The 25199-nt window shown below is 36.6% G+C and overlaps 1 protein-coding gene across 2 annotated transcripts in view; it reads left to right on the top strand.

Moving 5' to 3' along the window:
* The first annotated feature begins 409 nt into the window (after window positions 1-409).
* The window catches only part of CDK8 (cyclin dependent kinase 8), a 136203-nt gene continuing 111413 nt past the window's right edge, over window positions 410-25199 (top strand). The window contains exon 1 of one of the 2 annotated variants that reach the window (XM_059143842.1): window positions 410-1232. In XM_059143842.1, coding sequence (XP_058999825.1) covers window positions 1105-1232 — 128 coding nt within the window. In that variant the 5' untranslated portion in view covers window positions 410-1104. The remainder of the gene's footprint in view (window positions 1233-25199) is intronic. The other variant, XM_059143841.1, reaches the window with a different exon arrangement.

Below are 25199 nucleotides of genomic sequence, written 5' to 3'. Positions count from 1 at the left end.
GATTGTGAACGACAAGAATACACCAAATAATATTCCGCGAGGTGTTTACAAACATACAGACTTTTTGATAATGATGATGCCTTTTAGCATCTGGAGTTCGGCAGGGGAACAAAATGTGGTTCTAATGCAAACTAGCCTCCCTCGCACGTAAATTTCTCTGTTTAATTTTATGGCCCAAATCACACTCTAGCGATATTGCAATAAAATAAAAATTGTTTTTCCTCCAAGCTATTGAAACTCAGCTCCCTTTGGACTACTGATCCCAGCATGCAACGTTCCCGTATTACCACTGTGTGGGGTGGAGTCATAGAAGGGGCGGCAACGGCGGTGGCCTGTGCATTCTGGGCATTGTAGTCTAGGGCCCTGGCCGGCGTCGGGACAGTCCACGTGGTGCGTCTGGCGGCAGCTTTGGGCAGTGGCTACCCTGCTTCTTGCACCGTGTCCTCGAGGTGCGGGCTCCGGCGAGACCGGACCGGCGCCGCGGACCAAGCTGCAGGGAGGCCCGGAGGCAACCCGAGCCTTCGCGACGTTTTTGCGACAGCCGTGGCCGTGTTCCGCGAGTCCCCTCCCTCCCTCCTCTCTCTGAGGAGGTTACCGGCTGTTGTGCGGCGCTGCCTTTCTGTTTGAGTGTATGGGAGAGAGAGTGAGTGAGTGAGTGAGTGTGAGCGTGTGTGTGAGAGGGTGAGGCGTGAGTGCGAGTGTAAGAGAAGGAGAGCCGGCTGCGGCCGCCCCGCCGCTCCCCGCAGCGGGAGCAGAACGCGCGGCAAGAGCGAGCAGGAGAGCCGGCGCCCCGGGAGCCCGCGGGGACAAGGGCAGAGACGCCGCTCCCCACCCCCAGCCCTCGTCCCTCTGCTCTCCTTCGCCCGGGGGAACCTCCCCGTCCCCCCACGCTCTCGGCCGGCCTCTGCCCCGCTATCCCCCTGGATGTCCCCGGCGCTCTCGCGGGGCCTCCTCCTGCTCTTGCCGCATCAGTCGGGCTGGTGCTGCGGCCGCCGGGTGTAGAGCGGGCGGGTTCCCGGGGGCTGCGGCTGCCGGAGCTTCCCCGGTCCCCACCCCTGTCCCCCGGCCCCCCGACCCAGCTCCCCGGCCCCGGAGGCTGTGACAATGGACTATGACTTTAAAGTGAAGCTGAGCAGCGAGCGGGAGCGGGTCGAGGACCTGTTTGAATACGAGGGCTGCAAAGTTGGCCGAGGCACTTATGGTCACGTCTACAAAGCCAAGAGGAAAGATGGGTGAGTGTTTGTGTCTTTGCCAGTGTCCGCGCTGGGCGGCGCTCCCGCAGGCCGAGGCAGGTAGCCCGGAGGGAGAGCGGGGCGCCGGCGTGCCGGTCTCCCACTTCCTCGACACCAGCATCTGGCCCTGCTAGCCAGGTTTGGGGAGGAAGTGGTGTACGAGGGATCCAAACCCACTCGAAATCCTGCGTGCTGCTGCTGCTTCTGTGTTCTACTTTGGTGGCGAATAGGGAAAAGGAGCTTCTGCTCCATGGGCTGTATACTTTTCAAGGGTTTCGGTTATAGATTAAAAAAAAAAAATTGTAGTAAAACGTCAGTTTAAATGATTTTCGGCGGGGGGTTTCGATTTATTATGGTAACCTTCTAGGAGATTTCCTCACGCCTCTGGAGTGACATCCATCAGTCTGGAAGGGAAGCTGTGATCCTTTCCCCCACCAGTTTGTAATTGATTTATTACCAAATTTGGATTTTATTTGGGGGAAAGAAAGCAGCAAGTAAATGTGATGCTGAAGAGTTCTTCGTAGTGATGATCTGTAACATAAATGTAGCAGTTGCTATTTAGATATCATTAACCTGTGAGTTTTAGATAGAACAATGGGGGTTTGGTGCAGGGTGGGTGGTGGGGAAAAAGGCAAGGGACAAATAGGGACTATTTTGTTCAGGCCTGTTCCCCCAAAATTTAGCAGTTGGCAGTGAACTGTAAATAGCCTCTTTGCTTTAAATATTTTCCCCTAGAAATAACTTAATTAAGTCTATGACTGATAATGCTCCCAATTTAGTTTCTTAAGCAGGCAAGTGAAGTGTTCATTTTTTCCTTTGTCAGTAGATGAATGTCGTGTAATATTGACAAAAGAGAAGGCAATTCTTAGTTGAGGGGAAGATATATTTTATTAACTCCTTGTTTTCCTCTTGTTAAAACGTATGTTGTCTCTGTTGCCTTTGACAGTATAGAAAATTGCTCGGAAGATAATGTCAGAGCTTATTATATAATCTTGAGATTTCAGTGTAAACAAAGTAGGTTTACTTGAATATCACTGTTAATTTGTTAGCTGCTCTTCAAGGTTTAAAATAATTGCTTTTTTTTCCACATTAGGTAGGAGGGTATGTTCACAACTATATTAGCACTGAAAAAATGAAACCATTCATAAAGCCGAAGTAAGTTGGGGGAGCCATATTTATAAATATTTTAATATTCTGGATACTGGAAAAAGAAGTGTTTATTTTAATTCAACATTTTTCTTAGATTTAGTGAGATCTTTTTAAAATAAAAAGGGACTTTTAGAGGAAGATAGTGATTCTAATAAATTGGGTATGTGCATTTCAGTGTTAATATGGAGCAGTAAAAGCAGGACAGATATCTGTAAAAGCTTCGGATTTGAAAACTTGATACTCTGTGTGCTGCAGATATTTAAAAGTACTTCTTAGTGGAATGGATAATCTGGTGACATTTGAGAAATCAGCGTCTGGAGATACCTACCGTTGACTCTGTTCTTTATACTTTTTATTGAAGAATTCCAGCATATTTTAAAAATGATCCTCATATAATATTTTTCCAAAAGCCTTAAACCATCTCCCTTTCCCCCAATATTATGTAATTTGGGGCATATTCAGAAAATCCCCAATCCCATGAGATTAGGCATAGTAGTATATTTGACTAGTCTGTCATCTGTTTTATAAAATTCTGGTGACTGGAAATTATTTTAATCTCTGAGAGAAGCCAGTTCTGTTTTCATAAATTACCGGTTTAAGCTAATAAAACATACATTTATTAACTTTGATTTTGTATTTTATTTTAAAACTATGGTATTTTTTATTGGCAAGTGGTACTTATAACCACATTTTATATCTCATGGTTAGGTTTATTTTAGACCAAGAGTAATTTTAGAAGAATTAAACAACTTAAAAATAGCCAAATGTATATAGTATGTGAACACTTCTTAGTCATTTTTGATAGCTAAAAAGTAGCATTGCTTATTGGAAAAAATAACTTTATTTTTAATTCTTTAGGCTTGTTTTCTAGCAACCTTTAATGATTTTGTTTATAAGATGAACCTTAAAAAAATAAAAAAGCATCAAATGTCAAGAGAGTTTTAAAATTACTTAAGACAGTTTTTGTTTTCCAGAGGGAATATTTTTGGTTTGGCTTCTTATAACCTCACTCTGGTAAAATACAGCTTTATATTTATGAGGTTCTTTTGATCTTATGTCAGTGAAATGTAATTTAATGCATTTTAGTCCTGGTAAAATAAAATTTGTGGCTGTTTAATCTTTGTAAAAAGATGATGATGAAATAATTTGTTTCTAGTATTGATTTACTTTCAAATTAAATTATACATTCTGTAACTGAAATTGCAGTTTTACTCTAGGAACCCAGAGAATAAGACCTTCAAAGAGAATCCAGAGATTTACAATAAAATAGGTTTTGTTTAGACATATTTTACTATTAAAATTAACGTATGTAAATGTTATATCCTTTCAGTTTTTCAACAAGCATCACAGAACATGAATACATAGTAAAAGAATTTAAACCAGATGACTTAGCTTCTTAAATTATTTTTAGGAAACAAAACAGCTCAAAAGGTTGTTGCTTTGACTTAAAGAATTAATACTGTCCTGCTAGTATCCTATACTTATGATAAACTCCGCATTATAGGGAATGTGGGGAAGGAGGAAATACTTTATTTGAGGCATGAATATATGTATCCATAAAGGTCTCTTTATAATTGTGTTAATTTTAGAGTTAAAACATAAGTACACAATAAATCTTGGAAATAATTTGTTCTCACTGTCACCATAAATGAGATAGAGTGTGTCCTTTGTGTCTGAACACCAAAAGGGTACTCAGTAGGAAGCAAGGAGATTCATTTTCTTTCTGAGACAATTGCATTTCCTTTCGCAGAATTTAGGCAGCCAAACTCATTTTGTCCAAAAAATGGAAAGGTGCAAGAAGACAGAAAACAATTTGTATTTTTAAATTCTAAACTCTCATTATAGGGAATGGACATTTCTAGAATTTAAAAATCAATTTGAGATAAGAGTTTGATCTCTAAAAAAGAAAAGCAAAAGGAATTCTCTTGAACAGTGTTGTCAGTTTGCTACACTCTATGTTCAGAAGAACAGATAATATATAATTGGGATTGTGTGTGTTTCTGTGAGAGAGAGTAAGAACTATAAAGAAAACTTTTGTTGGGGCACTTTTGTAGGCAACCCTCAGATTAGTAGGCAGTAATATTGATAACAACTAAATTATTGAATAAGATCTAAGTTCTTGGCAAAGTCCTTTACGTTTATCATCTGTTTAACCCTCATGAATACCATATCAGGTCAGTTCTGTTTTTCAGTTTTACAGGTGAGGAAACTGTAAGAAAGTTTAAATTAGTTAGAAAGGTTAAATTTGTCAATGGTCATACAACTGATTAAATGTCAGAGCTGCAGTTAGGGGTTACAAAGAGGTCTCTTACTCCAGAGCCCATGTGCTTAATCATTATGCCTTATATAATTAATATATTAAGGTAAATATAAACCTAGACATGGAGATTTGGTGTTTTAATGGGTCATTCAGAAAACATGAATACCTTATCATAGGACTAGGTTTTTCAATTAACTGGTATACTTTTTAAATATATTTCTGAACAGCCCTGGTTTTTCCCAGTGCCACGAGTATGTATGTAGGTATGTGGGTGTATCTATACATACACACATACATTTTATGTGTATAAATATACACACACATACATATACATGTGTGGAGGGAGAATCTAACTCTAATAAGGCATGTTATGATAAGACAGTTCTTAATCTAGTGGGAAAAACTCTTGAATCCAAACTCAAAGTCAGTTTTCTAGTCGGGGAGACTAGAAAACTGACTTTGAGTTTGGATTCTGCCTCTGCTTACCAGTATGACTTGCCTTTTGTAGCCCTTGGTTTACTTATTTGTAAGAATAGAGGATTTGAGTTGAAAATTTTAAGGTCTTTCCTAGTATTATGATTTCAGAAAGTAAAAATTATGAATATAAAATATAATACTTTTGCAAGATGAGGTAAACAGCCACTAAAATTTTACTTTAGACAATGATATATATATATATTTTTTAAGATTTTATTTATTTATTTGACAGAGAGATACAAGTAGGCAGAGAGGCAGGCAGAGAGAGAGAGGGGGAAGCAGGCTCCTTGCTGAGCAGAGAGCCTGATGTGGGGTTCAATCCCAGGACCCTGAGATCATGACCTGAGCCAAAGGTAGAGGCTTTAACCCACTGAGCCACTCAGGCGCCCACATTTTTATGTTTCTTGTGTCACGTCTTACTGTGGGTTCTCGCCAACTGGCTAAAAGAAGTTAGGTCAACTTCCAAAGACTTACCGGCTACTTTACCTGCCTTATACTGCTATAGCATTCCATCATCTTTAGCTCTGCAGTTGTTGGGATTTATAGGCTAGTGCTTGCTTCCACTTCTGTGAACCATTCATTTGGTGGCTAGCACAAGGGACTCTTCTGATCTAGTCTGCATGGGAGCTTTAATTCAGTTTTAATTCCTTAATTATGATCAGAACTTGGTGGAACCCTTTGTTTCCCCTGAAGGAATCTAATAGTTTTTCTTCCAGATATTACTGAATTCTGTATCTGTGTTCAATTTGTTTTAAATATTTCTTTAGATGTCAGAAATGCCAAGATACAAAATGTATACCCATTGTTGGGGATTTTGCATGCCCAATAAGGAGTATTCCTTATAACTTTTTAAAAATGAGATAGAAAGGGACTAGCAAAGTATTTACTATGCACTTTATGTCTGCTTACTGTTGACTTTATCTGCCCTGGGTATTCAGTGCATTCAGAGCCACTGGTTGAAACCACTTTGAGGTTTCATGTTTAAATTCCATTTTGTTAGTAGCAAGACTGGCAAATTAATTAATCTGGAATTTGTTTATTTGATTTTTAGTTTTGCTCTTTCTTTGAACATTTGAAGAAATCTGTTCAGTCATTCATTAACCAATATTTATTGGACCCCTTTATATGCTGAGCACTGTCTAAAGTATTGGGAATACAAAGATGAGTAAAATATTTCATTATTTGAGGAGGTATCTACTGGGGAAACCAATGTAAATAAACTGCAGCAATGTAATAAGCACTATAATAATTAATACAAGGTGCGATTGGAACCCAGAAATGGATAGCTCCAACTGTTTAGGGTTTTCAAGGAAAGCCTTTCAAAGATGGCAAAATTTTGTTTGACTTGATGGGGAAGAGCTCATCAGAAAGGGTGTTTTAAGATGACTGGGATAAAGAAGGGTGCTTTCTTATTGTCTGCTTACAGACCCCAGTAGATTTTGTGTGTTTGAATTTTTCTTCTCACACATTACCTCCCCACACCTTTTCGCCTTTGAGCTCCTGCTGTGCATGTTGTATTATGTACACACACTACAGATGGTCCATTGTACCCACCGGACATGATGACGTTTCCGTTACTTAACAGCAAACACCTTAATTCTCTGTGTGGCCGTTTTCCATCACATGAATGTTGCTGAATCAGAGTATGGGCAGCCTCTGAAATTCAGCTGTCTGATTTAAGAATGATCTCTCATAGGTAAAGCTCCCATGGCAAAACTCCATTTTGATTATAACTCTAATAGCAGGTGATTTTAGCGTGGTCTCACCTCCATGAGGAGTAGGAAGTCAGAATTTTCTATGCTGCAAGATGGTGGTGACAACAGATTGGAGGGGGAATTTCTGTTGTTGGAATCTGATGTATGAAGAGATGGGAGGGAGGTGGGGAGATGGCTTCCAGCAGGCTGGATTTCAGCTAGAAAAATAGAAATAATGACAGATTATGATAAATTACTGTAGGCATTTGCAAACTTACCTGCTTTTTCAAAAATTATTTCTCTTAGCAAATGTGGTCAGAATTATCATGTATAAACATTTGAAATATGACCCATATGTAAGTTGCAACTGTGTGTACTAAATCAGTGTTGAGAAACAGATATTCTCCGTGGCTGGTGTCATCTTTCTTGTAGTGCCTTTTGCTGTTGAATCCAATCCTCATTGTCTATTCTTTTTTAAATTCTTTTTCTGTTCTTAGCTAGAGAATGAAAATCCTACTGTCCTTTCTTCCTTCAGAACAGTTTGTAAATCCTTTCCTTCACACAGCTTAGGTAGGCCTTGGTCATTTCTTTGTTACTTAGAAACTACTAAGATATTTTTTGTCTTTAGGTATCTCTTATTACTTCAAGAAAGTTCTTGATGTTGTCACTAAAAAGTGACCTTCAGCTATTATTTTGATCTTGATGCTTGAAGACCCATTAGTGTCATGATTCTCAAGGTTCTTAAGTACAGTTGTTGTCAAAGTCACAAAACCATCCATTTGTAGTAAGCTGCCTTTACTGACGGAATTAATGTCATGTCCTTCAGATGTGTTATGGCAGGAAAAATTTTTTTTTAAATTGAGATATGTTACATACCATAACAGTCACCCTTTTACTTTATTTTTTAAGATTTTATTTATTTACTTGACAGAGAGAGAGAGAGAGCGTGAGCGAGTGCACGGCAGGCAGAGGGAGAAAGAAGCAGGGTTCCCACAGAGCCAGGAATCCGACTCAGGGCTCTATCCCAGGACCCTGGGATCATGACCTGATGACCCTTAATGACTGAGCCACCCAGGTGCCCCTCATTCACCTTTTTAAAGTATACAATCCGCTGCTTTTTAGTATGTTTCCAAGGCTGTGCACTTACTTCCCCTATCTAATACCAGAACATTTTTATTATTCCAAAAAGAAGCCCCCTATCAGTTAGCCATCACTGCACATCCTTGTCTTTCCAGCTTCTGGCAACCACTAATATACTTTTTCTATGGATTTGGCTATTGTGGACATTTCATATAAATGGAATTATACAGTGTGTGGCTTTATTTTGTTTTTTACTTAGCATAATGTCTATAAGGTTCATCTGTGTTGTGCATGTATCAGTATTTCATTGCCTTTATGGTTGAATAATATTGCATTGTATGGATATAACACATTTTGTTTACTCATTCATCAGTTGGTGGACATTTGTGTTATTTCTACTTGTGCTGAAAATTTTATCTCCCAACTGGAGTGGGTTCTAACATTTAGGTTCGGAAATCCTAACTGCTTTATCTTAACATACAACTCCAATAATTCCCTCTTCACTCATCACTCCACACAACATATTCAGTCCTTCATAGAGGTATTATGTAACTACTTCAGTGTATATGTGGTTAATGTTTATATGTCCTTTGGGTCTTTCTGGTGAATGTTTATGGGTTAGATATTATAGATTTCCTCTAGGGCAGTAATTGTGTTCCCCTCAGTTCCTGGCACTTTGCCAAATGTTGACAGGTATTGAATGTTTTTTTTATTTTTGGTGTACATGAAATTCATAGTTGAAAGTCTTCCTTTTAAGTTCGCTGAAATTAAAAACTTGAGCATATTATAGGACACTAAAAGAAGAGCATCTTATGAAAATACTCAGACAAGCAAAGTTTGAAACCAGGAAAAGAATTGAAGAAACCCAAAAGCCAGAGGCAGGGCAAACTTTGTTAATCATCTGAACCAAATATAAGTCCCAGGTATTTGAAAAATTGAACCATTACAAAGGATAAAGATATTTTCTGAAATATACCTTGTAAATAAATCAATTTAAGAGGGGATCAAACCTATATTTATAAATTTAAGGAAAATATAATTAGTCTTGGGACCAGAGTTGACATTTTTGTTTAAATTCCATGGTTATTTGATATTTGAAGTTTAATTTTGTTGTATGAATACAAAATTATTTAGGCTACTACTACTCTAGGTAACTCAGTTTCTCCTCTCCCTAGACAGTTCTTTAAAATCTATAGTTTTATTATAGCTCACGAATTGTAACAAATAATCATTCCAAGGAGAGGAATTCTTGACATCATGATGCAGGGCTCAGTCTGTATGTTTCTAGACATCTGTATTTAGAGGCTGTTCAGAGAACTAAAGGGATTAAGAAAAAACTAAAACTTGTCCATCAGTGATATTATATTTTATGTTAAGCAAGTCATATTTCTGGGGAAAGCAGAGTTAAGTATTGAAAAAATGATTTTTATAAGGCTTCTGTTTTAAGGAAAGCCAATTGTGAAAATTTAAGTTCATATAGAATAAATTTATGTGGAGTTTTTTTTTTTTTTTCATTTTCTTTAACTACATGAGCTCTCCTAGTGTATCATGGGACTCAGTTTGCAAAAAATTCAGTTCATATGCAATTTTTAAAATAATGTCAAGCTTATAATTTGTTTTCTAATGCTAACTTAACATTGAAGATCCTTTTAAATGTAAAATCAGATCATTCAGATATCTGACATTTCATTATAGTTCCTCTTTAGCTGTAGTTGTTTGTTTTGTTTTCTTTTTGGTAAAATTTTTAAAAATGTTTTTAATTTATTTGGTGACTATTTGCTGAACATCTAATATGCCAGGTTCTGTGCCAGATATGGGTGATTCAGCAGTCAATAGGCCATTGGTCCTTAGGGAACTTACAGACTTTTGAGGGATACAGGCAAGTAAAAAGGTAATTAAAGCATAGTGGGATAGGGCTGAGATAGGGGAAAATATATAGTTTGCCATATGGGTTCCTGATCTGCTCTTGGGGGTTTAAGGATGATATTTCAGTTGCGACTTGAAAGATAATTAGAAGTTACACAAGTGAATGGGCAGTACATAAGAGTGAGTGAGTGTTGGGGAGTTACTGTGCAAGCTAGAGGGGTAGCATCTGGTTCTGGAAATTCTTTTTTTTTTTTTTTTTTTTTAGATTTTATTTATTTATTTGACAGACAGAGATCACAAGTAGGCAGAGAGGCAGGCAGAGAGAGAGAGAGAGAGAGAGAAAGAAGCAGGCTTCCTGCGGAGCAGGGAGCCTGACACGGGGCTTGATCCCAGGACCCTGAGATCATGACCCGAGCCGAAGGCAGCAGCCCAAACCACTGAGCCACCCAGGCGCCCCTGGAAATTCTTTATAAAGGAAGGGGCTTCTATTTTGTTGAAAAGGGAGTGTGGTAGGGGTTGTATGGTGTGTAATAAATTTTAACTTAAATTATTTATTTGAATTGATCTCAGAAACTTTGTATCATGTTGTAGGTGGGAAGGCTAAAGTTCTCTTCAGGACCCTTTGGAACCACCTCCGAGTAGCATTTATAGAGATATGAAGGAAAGATAGTATAGTGAGGGAATTGAAAGGATTTCAGTGCCAGATCTTAGAGAGTAGTAACAGGTGAGGTGAGAAGTATAAAAAATTAAGTTGGAGAAGTAAGTGGAGTCTTGGAAATCATGTCATGGACTTCGTACTTTATTCTGAAGACAATGAGGACCATTTGTAGGATTTTAAATAGTAACAAGTTCAGATTAATCATTTTTAAAAGATTGCTTGGCAACACATTCAGAATAACTACAGGGAACATGGGGTAAGGAGAATGTGACAGTATTCTAGGTGAGAGAGGCTGGAATTAGGAAATGACCCAGAGAATGAGGAACAATTGAAAGGACTTGTTAATTTCTTGGAAGTGAGAGAGGAGGAAAAGAAGAACCATGGATGAGGCTTAGGTTTCTGGTGTGAGCAGCAGCATATTGCCGTTCACACAGATAGCCAAAACAGTAAGAGGAGCAAGTTTGTTTTGTTGTATTGAATTTTGTGTACCTGTTAAACGTCTAAGAAGAAATGTTCATTAGGCAGATACATGCGAGAGATAGATCTGGGTAGAGGTAAACTTGGGAGTTACCAGGTACTTGAAGCTTCGAGCGATCTTAAAATTGTCTAGGGAAAGTGTAGAATGAGAAGAGGTCCTAGGTTAGAATGTAGAAAAAAATAATGTCCATCCAGGCCAATAAGTTGAGTCCTGAGAAGGAAGAGAAAACTCAGGATCAACCCCATCGTGCAACAGGATTTACGCAGTATGTACACAACAACTTGGAGAAAAACCAGGGCTTTGTAGGTAAAAGTATAACAACCAATTAGAGAGTGTTTTCAGGAGCGATAGGCATACTGTATGGCACACACAGGGAAGGGAGATGATGAAATGTTTGGGTTAAGTAATGTATGCTAAACAAAAGGAAAATTCAGTGAAAGATTTTTGGACCCTAGAGCTGAAATTATAACTCACTTTGTAGGTTTTATCCAAAATGTTTTGTGGTACTTTTATGGGTAGCTTTATCATTCAAGGCCAAGCAGTGAGAATCTTTACTTCCATCTTTGGTTCCACATTGGCTGTATTATTGAAGCTAAACCTGTAGATACTAGCTTGCTATTTCCTTATTTGTTCATTCATTCCATGCTATTCAAGGTAGTTCTTTATTTTTTTAAATAAAATAGCTTTTTTTCCCCTCTGATTATAAGAGTGATATAGGTACATTGTAGAAAATTTGTAGTCCAGAAATGTATACAGAAACTAAAAGCCCTAAAGACAGTTACTATTTTATCATCTTCACAGATAATGCTGTGAATATAAGTAGAGATTAATGAAATCTAGTGTGATCTTACCTTTATTTCATTCAAGAATATTATGCATCTTTTCCCATTAGTAAATATAGCTATAATTAAGTTTTAATTATTATGGGCATTACGTATATATGAATATAAATATGTATCTAGTGAACCAGTTCTCTAGTGATAGAAAAAATTTAAGTAGTCTCCAAATTTTAACCATTACAGTTATCAAAGGGCCTTTTAGAAAATATGTATGCAGTGTCCTTGAAGTAGAATTTCAGGGTCAAAAGTTATATACTTTAAACAACTGTCTTTTTATTATCAAATAAGATAAGGATATGAAATTCATATATCCTCATAATAAAAAATTCAGTCAGTACATAAGGATAACTAGGAAAATCTAAGTCTTTCTTTTTAGAGTAATAATTGTCAGCAGCTCCTCGTGTGTATACATAAAGAAGCATTTATATTTATGGATAGATTTTAAAATTTATTGTAATACTTTATTCATTTTGAGCATACCACACATGCATATGAGAAAGAACATAAATTTACTGAGTGCAAACTAAAGTGTTGTCATCCTGTCTCCTCCAGCCATTCAGGTCCTCTTTCCAGAGCTCTCCACTGATAGCTTTCTTGGGTATGGTTTGTGGGAACAAACATCTTTTGACTATGTTATTGTTTTTCACATGCAACTCTTATTTTTATGAAGTCACATTTATCATTCATTTCTTTAATGGCTGCTGGGTTATATGTCTGAATTAGAAAGGTCTATATGTCATTATCCTTAAACACAAATTGTATGATAATGTGTATATAATTCTGTGCCTTGCTTTTTTCAGTTCATATGTTTTGATGATCAGTATCTGTGCATATAACACAATTCATTTCATCAGCTCATCATCCTGTTTTATGGATGTAATATACTGGTCCAGTTGAAGGGCGTTTTGATTCCTTCACTTTTTCATGCCCCTTAAAAGCACTGCAATAAATGTCCTTTACATCTATCTTTGCACACAGCATTCTCTCAGGTGGGAGCACAACTTCCCAGGGCCCCAAAATTCCCCACAGAGTTATTTGCTGATACCACTGGCAAAGAGTAAAGTTTTTCCTGTAGCAAGAGAAGCTCCCTTGTTCTATCTATAGGGAGTGGCTTTCAGTGGTCGTAGAAATGTCATTATGCCCAAGAACAAGTTACTGTTAACAACCCTGGTACCCCAATGCAGGACTGGTGAAGTGCAGGTCAGTTTCTTAGGAATAAGTTCTAATAGGCCTGGATTAAGGCTCTTCTATGGGTCAGTGTTATGTCCTATAAAAAGGTTGCACCAATTATACATCTCCACTCCAAAAACAAAACTTATCTGAAAGGAAGAAGTGGGAATAGATATAGTAATGATATGTTTGAATGAATCATGGGGGTAAATACATTGTAAAGTTGGAATTGTTTAGATTATTCTTTTGGAACTTTTGCTTTGAGTTTTCTTTCTCCACATAGTTCTTTGTATTTTAGATTACTTGTTGGGATAGAAAAAATTAAGAGCCACATGGATGTTTAAAGTTATAGTCATTATTATATTTACATCTTATGTTCATTTCATCAGATTTCTCTATTCCCACTTAATATTGCTGGTACACTTTATTCCTATTACAAATAACTAATGCTCTAGATGTGTTCTACCTCCAGCCACTTAACATACTGACTCTTACTTAGATGATTCCTTCTCTTTCCTATGGCTTGGCTTTGGTCATCCTTTCATTCTCTGCCCAGCTTTGATCTTCACCCATCTTTTACTGTCTCCCTGTTTTTGGCTTGCTTTTTATTTTTTTATTTTATTTTATTTTTTTACATTTAGTTTATTTTTGCTTAAGTTCAGTCAATTAACATGTAGTGTATTATTAGTTTCAGAGGTAGAGTTCGGTGATTTGTCAGTTGCATGTAACACCCAGTGCTCATTATATCACATGCCCTCCTTAATGCCCATTACCCTGTTTACCCCATTCCCTCACTGCCCTCCCCTCCAGCAACCCTCAGTTTGTTTCTGATAGTTAAGAATCTCTGTGGTTTGTCTCCCTTTCTGATTACATCTTATTTTATTTTTCCCTGCCTTCCTCTGTGCTCCTCTGTTTTGTTTCTTAAATTCTACATATAAGTGAAATCACGCAACAGTTGTCTTTCTCTGATTAACTAATTTCACTTATCGCAGTACTCTCCAGTTCCATCAGCATCGATGTAAATGGTTAACTATTCATCATCTGCTGACTGAGTAATAGTCCATTGTGTGTGTGTGTGTATGTATATACATATACATATATATGTGTATGTGTGTGTGTGTATATGCATACCAAATCTCCTTTATCCATTTATCTATCAATGGACATGTGGACTCTTTCCATAATTTGGCTGTTGTGGACATTGCTGCTGTAAACATTGGGGGGTAGGTGCCCCTTTGGATCACTACGTATCTTTTGGGTAAATAAATACCTAGTAGTGCAATTATTGGGTTGGAGGATAGCTCTGTTTTTAACTTTTTCAGGAACTTCCATACTGTTTTCCAGAGTGGCTGCACCAGCTTGCGTTCCTACCAGCAGTGTAAGAGTGTTCCCCTTTCTCTATATCCCCACCAACATTTGTTGTTTCCTGACTTGTTAATTTAACCATTCTGACTGGGGTGAGGTGGTTGTCTCATTGTGGTTTTGATTTGTATTTCCCCAATGAAGAGTGATGTTGAACATTTTTTTGTGTCTTTGGCCATTTGTATGTCTTCTTTGATGAAATGTCTGTTCATATTTTCTGCTCATTTCTTGGCCGGATTATTTGTTCTTTGGGTATTGAGTTTGATAGGTTCTTTATAGATTTTGAATACTAGCCCTTTATCTGATAAAACATTTGCAAATACCTTCTCCCATTCTGTAGGTTGTCTTTGGGTTTTGTCGACTATTTCCTTAGCTGTGAAAAAATTTATTATCTTGATGAAGTCCCAATTTGCTTTTTCTGTTTTACACTGATTTTGATTTTGGCCTTGTGCTTTGTCACCTGTCTCAGGTGACCTCTGGGCTTACCTCCACAGACTGGGAAACTGGAGCTCCTGCTGTCAATGAAATTGCTTGACTGTGTGTTCAGCAGAGATAATCATCCATGGTAGATAAGCGGGCAGGTGATTATTAAGATAATTTTGATGCATTTCAATTTTGAAGAAACTTACAAAAAGTTTTAGATACTGTTATAAATAATTCTTTCTTCATAGGCATAATTTCTGCTGGACAGAATTTGGGAAGGTATTTACTCTGTATAGAGAGATACAAAGCTGAAGAAATTCACAAGCATTTTCTCTTCTCGTCTTTTTTTAAAGATTTGATTTAGTTATTTGACACAGAGAGAGAGCACAAACAGGGAGAGCAGCAACGGGAGAGGGAGAAGCCGACTCCCTGCTCAGCAGGGAGCCTGATGCAGGGTTTGATCCCAGGACCGTGGAACCATGACCTGAACCAAAAGCAGATGCTTAACGGACTGAGCCACCCAGGCACTTGTATCTTATCTTAAAATCTGTTAGTACAGATAAGTCCATACTACTACTTGAAAATTTAAACCTGATATCCTGAAGTTGAAAGTTACTATTATCCTGTTTTAACCAAGACTAGCTGACTTCTGCATATCCTCTTTAGGCTTGTGACATGAGCTAGACTTGAGGTGCATAAGTGAAAAAAAATAAGGAAATCTATTAAAGTAGCATATACTTCTCATACTTATCTGTTTCTCTTCTGCTTTTTGTTTTTTTTTTTTTTTGGATTGGATCATTCAATTCTAAAAGGTGATTCAGCGTGATATTCTTTAAGTACTTGAAGTATTCAGTGCAATCAAAAACTCTTAACACTTTTAAACCTTATTATTTTGACTTTGATCATGCAGAGTCTTTGCTCTATTTCTTTTGCACTTTGTGTAACTGGACTCATTGAGTGTAAGTTTGCTTGCTGGTTCTCAGATCAGAATGCGGTACAATTACATTTTGCCTTAGTGAAATTCTGTACTATAATTATCCCAGAACATTTTGGAATGTAAGATAACATTTGCCTCTAGTTATTTATTTTAAAGTGTTTAAAAGTACTTTTGATCTAGTTGTATTGTACTGAGTCGGGAAATTCAGTCCCAGTTGTCTTCATGGAGAAAATATTAGCAATACCTTCCAAGAAGTTACAAATTTATAGTTCTTAAAAAAATTTTTTTAAATAGGCTCCATGCCCAGTGCAGAGCCCAGTGTGGGGTTTGAACCCACAACCCTGAGACCAAGACCTGAGCTGAGGTCAAGAGTCTGATAAACCTACTTAACCACCCAGGCGCCCCATGAAAGTTCTTTGTAGCTTTATCAAGATAAAATTACATACTATAGTTACTTATTTAAAGTGTATAGTCCACTGTTTTTTAGTATATTCAGAGGGTTGTACAGTTGTTACCACAATCTAATTTTAGAATGTTTTTGGCCCTCCTAAAAGAAACCCTGTACCCACTAGCAGCCATTACCCTTTCCCTTCAATCCTCTAGCTCTAAGAACAACAAATCTGCTTTCTGCGTCTTGATTTGCCTACAGTGGACATTTCATTTAAATGAAATCATACAGTATGTGGTCTTTTGTGACTGGCCTCTTTCACTTTACATAATGTTTTCAAGGTTCATCAATGATTTAGGATGTATCACATTTTGTTTAGTTATTTATCAGTTGATAGATATTTGAGTTGTTACCACTTTTTGGTTATCATAAATAATGCTGCTATGAACATTGGTGTACAACTATTTGAGTTCCTACCTTCAGTTCCTGCCTTAGGTATATAGCTAGGAGTGGAGTTGCCAGATCATACGGTAACTCTGTTTAATTTTTGAGTAACTGCCAGACAATTTCCACAGCGGCTGCACCATTCTACTTCCGAACAATTTGGGTTCCAGTTTCTTCACATTTTTGCCAACATATATTTTCTTCTTCTTCTTCTTCTTCTTCTTCTTCTTCTTTTTTTTTTTTTTTAAATATAGCCAACCTTATGGGTATTAATGGTATCTCATTGTGGGTTGTTTTTTTTTCCATTGTGGTTTTGATTTGTATTTCCCTAATGACAATGATGTTGAGCATCTTGTTTTATACTTACTGACCATTTGTATATCTTTGGGAAAACATAATCACATCTTTTGCTCATTTTAAGATAGGGTTATCTTTTTATTATTGACTTGTAGGAGTTGTTTTTAAAATCTGGATACTAGCACCTTATCAAATACATGATTTGCAAATATTTTTCCCACTCTGGGTTGTCTTTTTACTTATTGGTGTTCTTATAGCACGGAACTTTTTAATTTTGCTGCAATCCAGTGTTTATTTTTCCTTTTGCCACTTGTGCTTTTGGTGTTTTATCTAAAAACTGCCATCCAACCCAAGGTCACACAGACTTATTCCTGTGTTTTTTCCTAAGAGTTTTATAATTTTAATCCTAGATTTAGGTCTGTGATAAATTTTGAATGTTGTGTGAGTTGGGGTCCAACTTTGTTCTTTTGCTGCTTGTGGATATCCAGTTGTCCCAGCATCTTAGAATTATCTGGGTATCTTTGTTAAGAAATTAGTTGGTCCTAAATGTAGGATTTTTTCCTGCACCCTCTGATTGGTTTTACTGATCTAGATGTTGTCCTTAAGCCAGTACTACTTTGTATTGATTACTGTAGTTTTATAAGTCCATTTTGAAATTGGGAAATGTAAGTGCTCCAGTTTTGTGAGTGAAATTGGAAAGTGTGAATTGAGAGTGAAATTGGGAAATGTAAGTGCTCTATTTTCAGAATTTCATTTTTCATTTTTTTAATTGCAGTAAAATACCCATAATATAAAATTTACTGCTTACCCATTTTGTCATTTTTAAGTATACAATTTATGGAATACTAAGTACTTTCTTATTGTTGTTCAGCCATATCCCACTATCCATCTCCAGAACTGTTTTCGTCTTGCAATACAGAAGCTCTGTATCTGGTCAGTAATAACATCCCCTTCTATTCCCATCCCAGCCCCTGAAAACCCCCATTCTACTTTTTGTGTCTATGATTACTTCTTTAAGTACCTCATGTAAGTGGAATCATACAATATTTATTTTTTGTAAATGGTTATTTCACTTAGCAGAGTATTCTCAAAATTCATCCATATTTTTAGCAAATGTCAGAACTTCTTTTCTAAGGCTAAGTAATATCTCATTAAATGTATAGACCACATTTTGCTTATCCATTCATCATTTGATGGACATTTGGGTAGCTTCCACATAATAGCTACTGTGAATAATGCTGTTGTGAACATGGGTATACAAATATTTCCTCAAGACCCTCCTGTCAGTTTTCTTGGGTGTATAACCAGAAGTGAAATTACTGGATCATATGGTAATTTTATTATTAAATTTTTGAGGAATTGGCATACCGTTTTCCTCAGTGGCTATACCATTTTACATTTACACCAGCAGTGCATAGGGGTTCCAATTTCTCCACATCTTTGCCAACATATATTATTTTCTGGGTTTTGTTTGCTTTTATTGTAGCTATCCTAATAGGTATCAGGTGGTATCTTTTAGTTTTGATTTGCATTTCTCTGATGATTGGTGATATTAAGTACATTTTCATGTTCTTATTGACCATTGTGTAAGTTCTTTGGGAAAATGTCTATTCAGATGCTTTGCTCATTTTTGAATTGGTGGTTTATTTTTTGTTGTTGAGTTTTAGTAGTTCCCTTTATATTCTGAATATTAATTCCTTATATATGAATTGTAAATATTTCCTGCCATTTTGCAGGTTGCCTTTTTACTCTGTGGATATTATCTTTTGATACACAATTAAACAATCTATAAGAAGTCTAATAGCTATTTTGTCTATTTTCTGTTTTGTTCTGTTTTGTCCTCTGTGCCTTTGATGTTATATATCCAAGAAATCATTGCTAAGTCCAATGTTATGAAGCCTTCATCCTGTTTTCTTCTAAAAGTTTTATAGTTTTAGGTCTTATATTGAGGTCATAAATCTATTTTGGGTAATTTTTGTATGTGATATTAGGTAGTGGTCCAGCTTCATTCTTTGGCATGTGGATATCCACTTCTTCAACCACTTGTCATAAAGATCTTTTCCTATATCAAGTGGCCTTAGCACACTTACCAAAAATCATTTGACCATATATGCAAGAGTTTATTTCTGGGTTCTTTATTCTATTCTTTTGGTGTATATATTTGTCTTTATGTCTCTACCAGAGTTGTTTTGATTACTGTAGCTTTGTAGTAAGTTTTGAAATCAGGAATGTGAGTTCTCTCTAGCCTTATTCTTCTTTTTCAAGATTGTTTAGGCTAGGGCGCCTGGGTGGCTCAGTGGGTTAAGCCGCTGCCTTCTGCTCAGGTCGTCATCTCAGGGTCCTGGGATTGAGGCCCACATCGGGCTCTCTGCTCAGCAGGGAGCCTGCTTCCCTCTCTCTCTCTCTGCCTCCCTCTCCATCTACTTGTGATTTCTTTCTGTCAAATAAATAAATAAAATCTTTAAAAAAAAAAAAAAAGATTGTTTAGGCTATTCTGTGGCTCATAAAGTTTAAACCCTGATTGTATTTGGTCTTATATTTTACTTTTTTTTTTTTTAGATTTTATTTATTTATTTGACAGGGAGATCACAAGTAGGCGGAGAGGCAGGCAGAGAGAGGGGAAGGGAAGCAAGCTCCCTCCTGAGCAGAGAGACTGATATGGGGCTCAATCCCAGGACACTGGGATCATGACCTGAGCTGAAGACAGAGGCTTAACCCACTGAGCCACCCAGGCACCCCATATTTTACTTTTCTAATAGAGCGGAATGTGTGTGAATGGCTTTAGGTTACTAAGTTTTCTTTCTAGGTAATTTACCAAACTTATTTGTAATCTCATACATAATGAACAGGAGTAATATTTGCCACTTTCTTGATCAGTATCTTTATTGTTTAATTTAAAAAATGATTTTATTTTAATCTTTGCAAATTTGATAGGAAACATGAAATCATGGTTTTATTTACATTTGTTTCATTAATACTTAAATTTATAGCTTCATTTTTATTCATTATTTAGTGTCTTGTAATTGCCTATATTTTATCTGTTTTCCTATAATATTCTTCTTTAAAATTTTTTTGTAAAGTGTTTTGTTTAATGGGATATCAACTCTTTTTATTCATATTGCAAATATTTCTAATTTTTATTTGTTTCTACATTTCTGAAATTTTAATGTGTAATAAAATTCATCATTGTCTTATTGCTTCTGACTTTTCTCCATTGCATACATTTTTCTTAGATCTTCTAAATTTTTTAAGGTCTTTAAAATTTTTACAGTTAAATTTATGTTAATAGTATGTTACGTAGGGTTCTAACTCGTTTTCTGGTCCTTTTAATACTGCTGGGTAATTCTTTCACAATTGATTTGAAATGCTTCCTTTATCATTTCCCTAGTTCCCATGTATACTTATGTTTCTCTGCTAGTCTACTTATCTGTCTATTCTTGTGTTATTCTCCTATTGTTTTTAAGTCATAGATTATAATAAATGGTAAGATACCCTTGCATTACTCTTTAAAAAAATTGTAGTTGTTTTTGTCCATTTATTCCAAGTAAACTTTAAAATCAACAGTTCAAGAGGCTCATTATGTTAAACATCCAGTTCCTCGTTTCAGCTCAGGTTATGATCTCAGGGTCCTGAAATCAAGCCCCATGAGCCCTACCTGGGGCCCCATCCTCAGTGGGGAGTATGCTTGATAGTCTCTCTCTCTCTCTTCTCTCTCCCTGCCCCTCCCCCTCATGCTTGTACACATGCACACTCTCTCTCTAAATAAATAAATTTAAAAAAATATACAGCAATTCAAATTCTAAAAAGTATTTTTTGACTTGGGTTTAAATGTGTTAAGTGTGTTGATTAATTACTTCCCATATTCAGTAGTATGGTTGTGTTTTTTTAATTTGTTCAAATTTTATGAATCTTGATAAAACATTATAATCTTACTCATATAGATCCTACATATCGTTTATTACTAGGTATATTGTTTATTACTAGGTATTTTATTTATTAGTATTATGTGTAGCTTTATGTGTTACTTGTCTCATGCAGTATTTATGATACACTAACAATTTTTCATTAACTATTTGTTACTGAATTTTAAAAAAATACCCAAAATAAGGGTAGTTCAGTGAATCCCCATTAACCTTACCATGATGCTAAAAGAGCCATAAACTTTCTCTTCCTCTCTAGTTAAAAATTCTTTCTTTCTTTCTTTATTTGACACAGAGAGAGACATAGCAAAAGAGGGAACAGAAGCAGGGGGAGGGGGAGGGGGAGAAGCAGGCTTCCTGCCAAGCAGGAAGCCCAACGCGGGGCTCGATCTCAGTGTCCTGGAATCACGACCTGAGCCAAAGGCAGACATTTAATGACTGAGCCACATAGGTGCCCGTCTAGTTAAAAATTCTTACTGCATTTGTGACTCTTTCCTTTTACATTTTTAGTTTTATTTATTTATTTAATTTTTTTTAAAAAGGATTTTATTTATTTATTTGACAGACAGAGATCACAAGTAGGCAGAGAGGCACACAGAGAGGAGAGAGAGGAGGAGGAAGCAGTCTCCCCGCTGAGCAGAGAGCCCGATGCTGGGCTCGATCCCAGGACCTTGGGATCATGACCTGAGCCGAAGGCAGAGGCTTTAACCCACTGAGCCACCCAGGCACCCCATTTTTAGTTTTATTATTAATTTTTTTTTTCTAGTACTTCAACTTTAGAAAATCTGATGTTATTGCATTGGCTATAACTTTTTAATAATGGCAGCATTGGGGGTGGGGTAGTTTTGTCTTACTTTTAATTTTAAATGGTAATGTTACTAATTTTTTCTTCGTTAGGTAAGACCTCTTATTTTTTATTTTCATAACATTATTACATATGAGATTGATATCTTATGTGCAATATACTAGCTTTGTGAGTTTGAGCAATTTAATCTGTTGGAGCACTTCAGATCTCTCATCTGTAAAATGAATTCATCCCGGGGAGATCTTTTGTGTAATATGATAAGATAAAGCATGTAAATGAAGTTTTCAAGCTCTTGTAAGGCCATCTAAGTTTCATATACTTTAATATATTTATTAAATTAATCTCACTAGTTCAGTCATTCGCGATTCTCTATTTCTCCAGTGCCCAATTATGGTAGTTCGTGTTTGTCAAGAAGAATTTGAGATGTTTATTAGTAGAGGATTTTCTTAAATGTCTGTTTGTAGATAGTAACCTATAGTGCTTCTGCTACAATGTCACAGTTGTGTTCCTGAGAAATGTTTTATTATGAAAAATCTCTTATAAAAACAGCTGTTTCATTGGGGAGAGAGGACTGCAAGGTTTCTGTTGACTTTCTATGATCTATGTATCTGTATTATAGCTGTAATCTAAAAGTACTACATTTCTTGACTAAATTTTATAGAAACAAGCCATGTATTTACTCCTTTACCATTTAGTTCACTCACAGAGAGGGTTCTTAGATACTCCTATCACCTTGACCTTGCATTCTTTTGTTTACTTCTGGCAGTGGTAAACAAAAGAGTAAAGTTGTGCTTGGGTAAATAGAACAATTCTGTTACAGAAGAATGTCCATACACTCAAACAATGCATCTATGCATGCCTCTTGTTTGCATGCAACTATTATTTTTCCTACTTACTCTATGCTGATTCCATTTTGCATTGTAATAACAATGGCTTTGTGTACTGATTTTTACCCCTAATTAATTGGTAGTGTTATAACCACATTGTGTTATTAAAAACTCATGCTCTAAGAGACTTGCCTATTTCCTAGTATAGAGTAAATAATTAAGTGCTGTAAGTACTCCCTGATTACAAATGGCCAGATGACCCATTTCATATATTGAGACATACTATTGTTGCTCTGGCTCAGTGCAGGTGTTCAAGCTTGGTGCAGTAAATTGTGCCTATTGAATAGGATCTGGGTGTATAAATATGGTTATTATTATAAACTTTTGAATGGGTTCCAGAAAATTGTAGGGGAGAGTATCTCTAGAAAACACATGTGTGGGGGTAGGAGTTGGGCAGATGAAGCAGTTATTTGCTGTTATCATTAGACAATGTATTAAAAACAAAGTAAAAAATGTAATCCTACTATTGTATAAAATCTTAGTACCTTTTTACTTTTACAAGTGTCACTTTGTAAGGAGACAAACTAGAACAGGCTTAGAGGAAGGCAAGTAAAATGATTGGGAGAAGGGTTTTTTTTTTTTTTTAAATTTTATTTATTTATTCGACAGAGAGATCACAAGTAGGCAAAGAGAGAGGGAAGCAGGCTCCCCACTGAGCAGAGAGCCTGATGTGGGGCTCGATCCCAGGATGCTGAGGTCATAACCTGAGCCGAAGGCAGAGGCTTAACCCACTGAGCCACCCAGGCGCCCCGGGAGAAGGCTTTTATATAAACTAAGAGGGTTTGTGTCTTTCTGCTTAGAAATTTGAAAGGATGGATTTAAAGTATAGAAACTCAGGTAAGTTGAATATGACCTTGTTTCTAAATCTCAGGCTTATGAGCCCTTATTTCTTCCTTTTCCAATCTTTAAATAGGACAGTTGGATAGAATCTTTATAATACTATATTTCACTGTCAAAAACATAATGAATTTCTGGAAAAGTTTAGGTATATTTATGAATGATAAATCTATAATTAGTTACTAAATGAAACTTGAGGTTTTGTTCTCAGTCTTCTAATGATGAAGGGGTAGCATATCTTCCCATATGGGTGCTACTTTAAATATGTGGAAGACACAAAACTTCTTTGTGACCCAAGATATGGAATTGTGACTGATAGATAACAAACTAAAGAAGACACACTTTGGCACAGTAACATAAGGAGCAATTTTGTAATAGACGGAGTTGTCCAAACATTCGGTAGGAGGCAGAAGATTCTTTCCTTATACACAGGGTTTCAGCATATCCTAAATGACAAGTTGATGGAGTTGTTTTATAGGAAACTCAAGTATTGGATGGGTGTTTGGACTAGATAACTTTTGCGGTCCTACCAGATCTGAGATTTTATAATAAAATACGAGGAACCATTATCAGAGAACATTGGACCGAATGGGCTAGATCTGGAAGAAGTGCAGTAAGTTATGCTGAAACCTGGAGTTGGCTGGTTTGCCTTTCAAAGTTGATGAGCTTCACACTTATATTTTTTAAAAAATATTTATTTATTAGAGAAAAAGAGAGCACACACACGAATGCATGGTGGGGGGTAGAGGGAAGAAGAGTTTTTTTTTTTTTTTAATTTTTATTATTTATTTATTTGACAGACAGAAATCACAAGTAGGCAGAGAGAGAGAGAGGGGTGGGAATCAGGCTCCCTGCTGAACAGAGAGCCCAATGCAGGGCTTGATCCCAGGACCCTGAGATCATGACTCGATCCCAGGACCCGAGCCGAAGGCAGAGGCTTAACCCACTGAGCTATCCAGGCACCCTGGGAAAAAGAGTCTTTTAAGCTGACTCCATGCTGAGTGTGGAGCTGAGATCACAGCCTGAGTCAAAGCAAAGATTCAGATGCTTAACTGACGTGCCACATAGGCACCCTACACTTTGAATTTTTAAAACTATTTAAATTTTTTTTTTAAATAATGAGGTGGTCATAGAAAGCAGTAAAAACAGTGTATATACATAATACATTGAAGAGCTGAACTGGAAGGCAATGGTGCTCCATTCCTCCAACTACTCTATTTCCTTCTCCAACTATTGGTGAGGGGAAAGGGAGGGTTGCAATTATTCTGAGATTCCTGGCTAGAATAGTTGAGTTGGTGGTGGTGCCATTAGGGGAGAGATGGAGTAACTCTTGGAAAAACAGGAAGCTGTATGGGACAGTTTTACTGAATTGTCTTAATATTGTTTGTCTTATTTAATTATTTAGGCCTCAAATTTTGTTTGCCTTCAAAAAAAATTTTTTTTGTTTGCCTTCTAGTGACATTTTGTCTTCAAAGATGTCAACTTACTTCAAAAGGATTAAGAGTAGACTTGAAGAGATTTTTACTGGACAAATTTGGGGCAATTTGAACAACAAAAAGAATAATAGATTATAATATGTCAAATGAAGAATCCATGAATCCCTATTGACAGTAAAAAAGGGAGGGAGAGGGAATTCCTTACAGAAGATTGCCAATTGATAAATGCAGAATGAATGATAGAATTGGAAAAAAGCATTTTGAGACTTCCAGTATAATAATTGATTGAGGCAAGAATCATCTATGGATACTAAAGTGATTTGGTGAAAGTTTGTTGGACTATAGAATATTCCTTTTACCTCCAAGTATCATCTCGTGAATAATTTACTAATTGCAGAGAAGAAAATAGACCTTCACATATGAAGAGATCTGGTAGTCACCAGCTAACAAAATGATCAATCTTAGTGTCACAAACAGTGGGAGAGCCCATCGCTATCTGTTGTGATGCAATTAGAAGATTGAAAAAATCACCTTTGAATTATTCTTGTCCAAAATGTTTA

This window comes from Mustela lutreola, chromosome 13, assembly GCF_030435805.1.
Source record: "Mustela lutreola isolate mMusLut2 chromosome 13, mMusLut2.pri, whole genome shotgun sequence".
Taxonomy (NCBI): Eukaryota; Metazoa; Chordata; class Mammalia; order Carnivora; family Mustelidae; genus Mustela; species Mustela lutreola.
The sequence above is the reverse complement of the archived record's forward strand: the minus strand, read 5'-3'. Positions and strand labels throughout refer to the sequence as shown.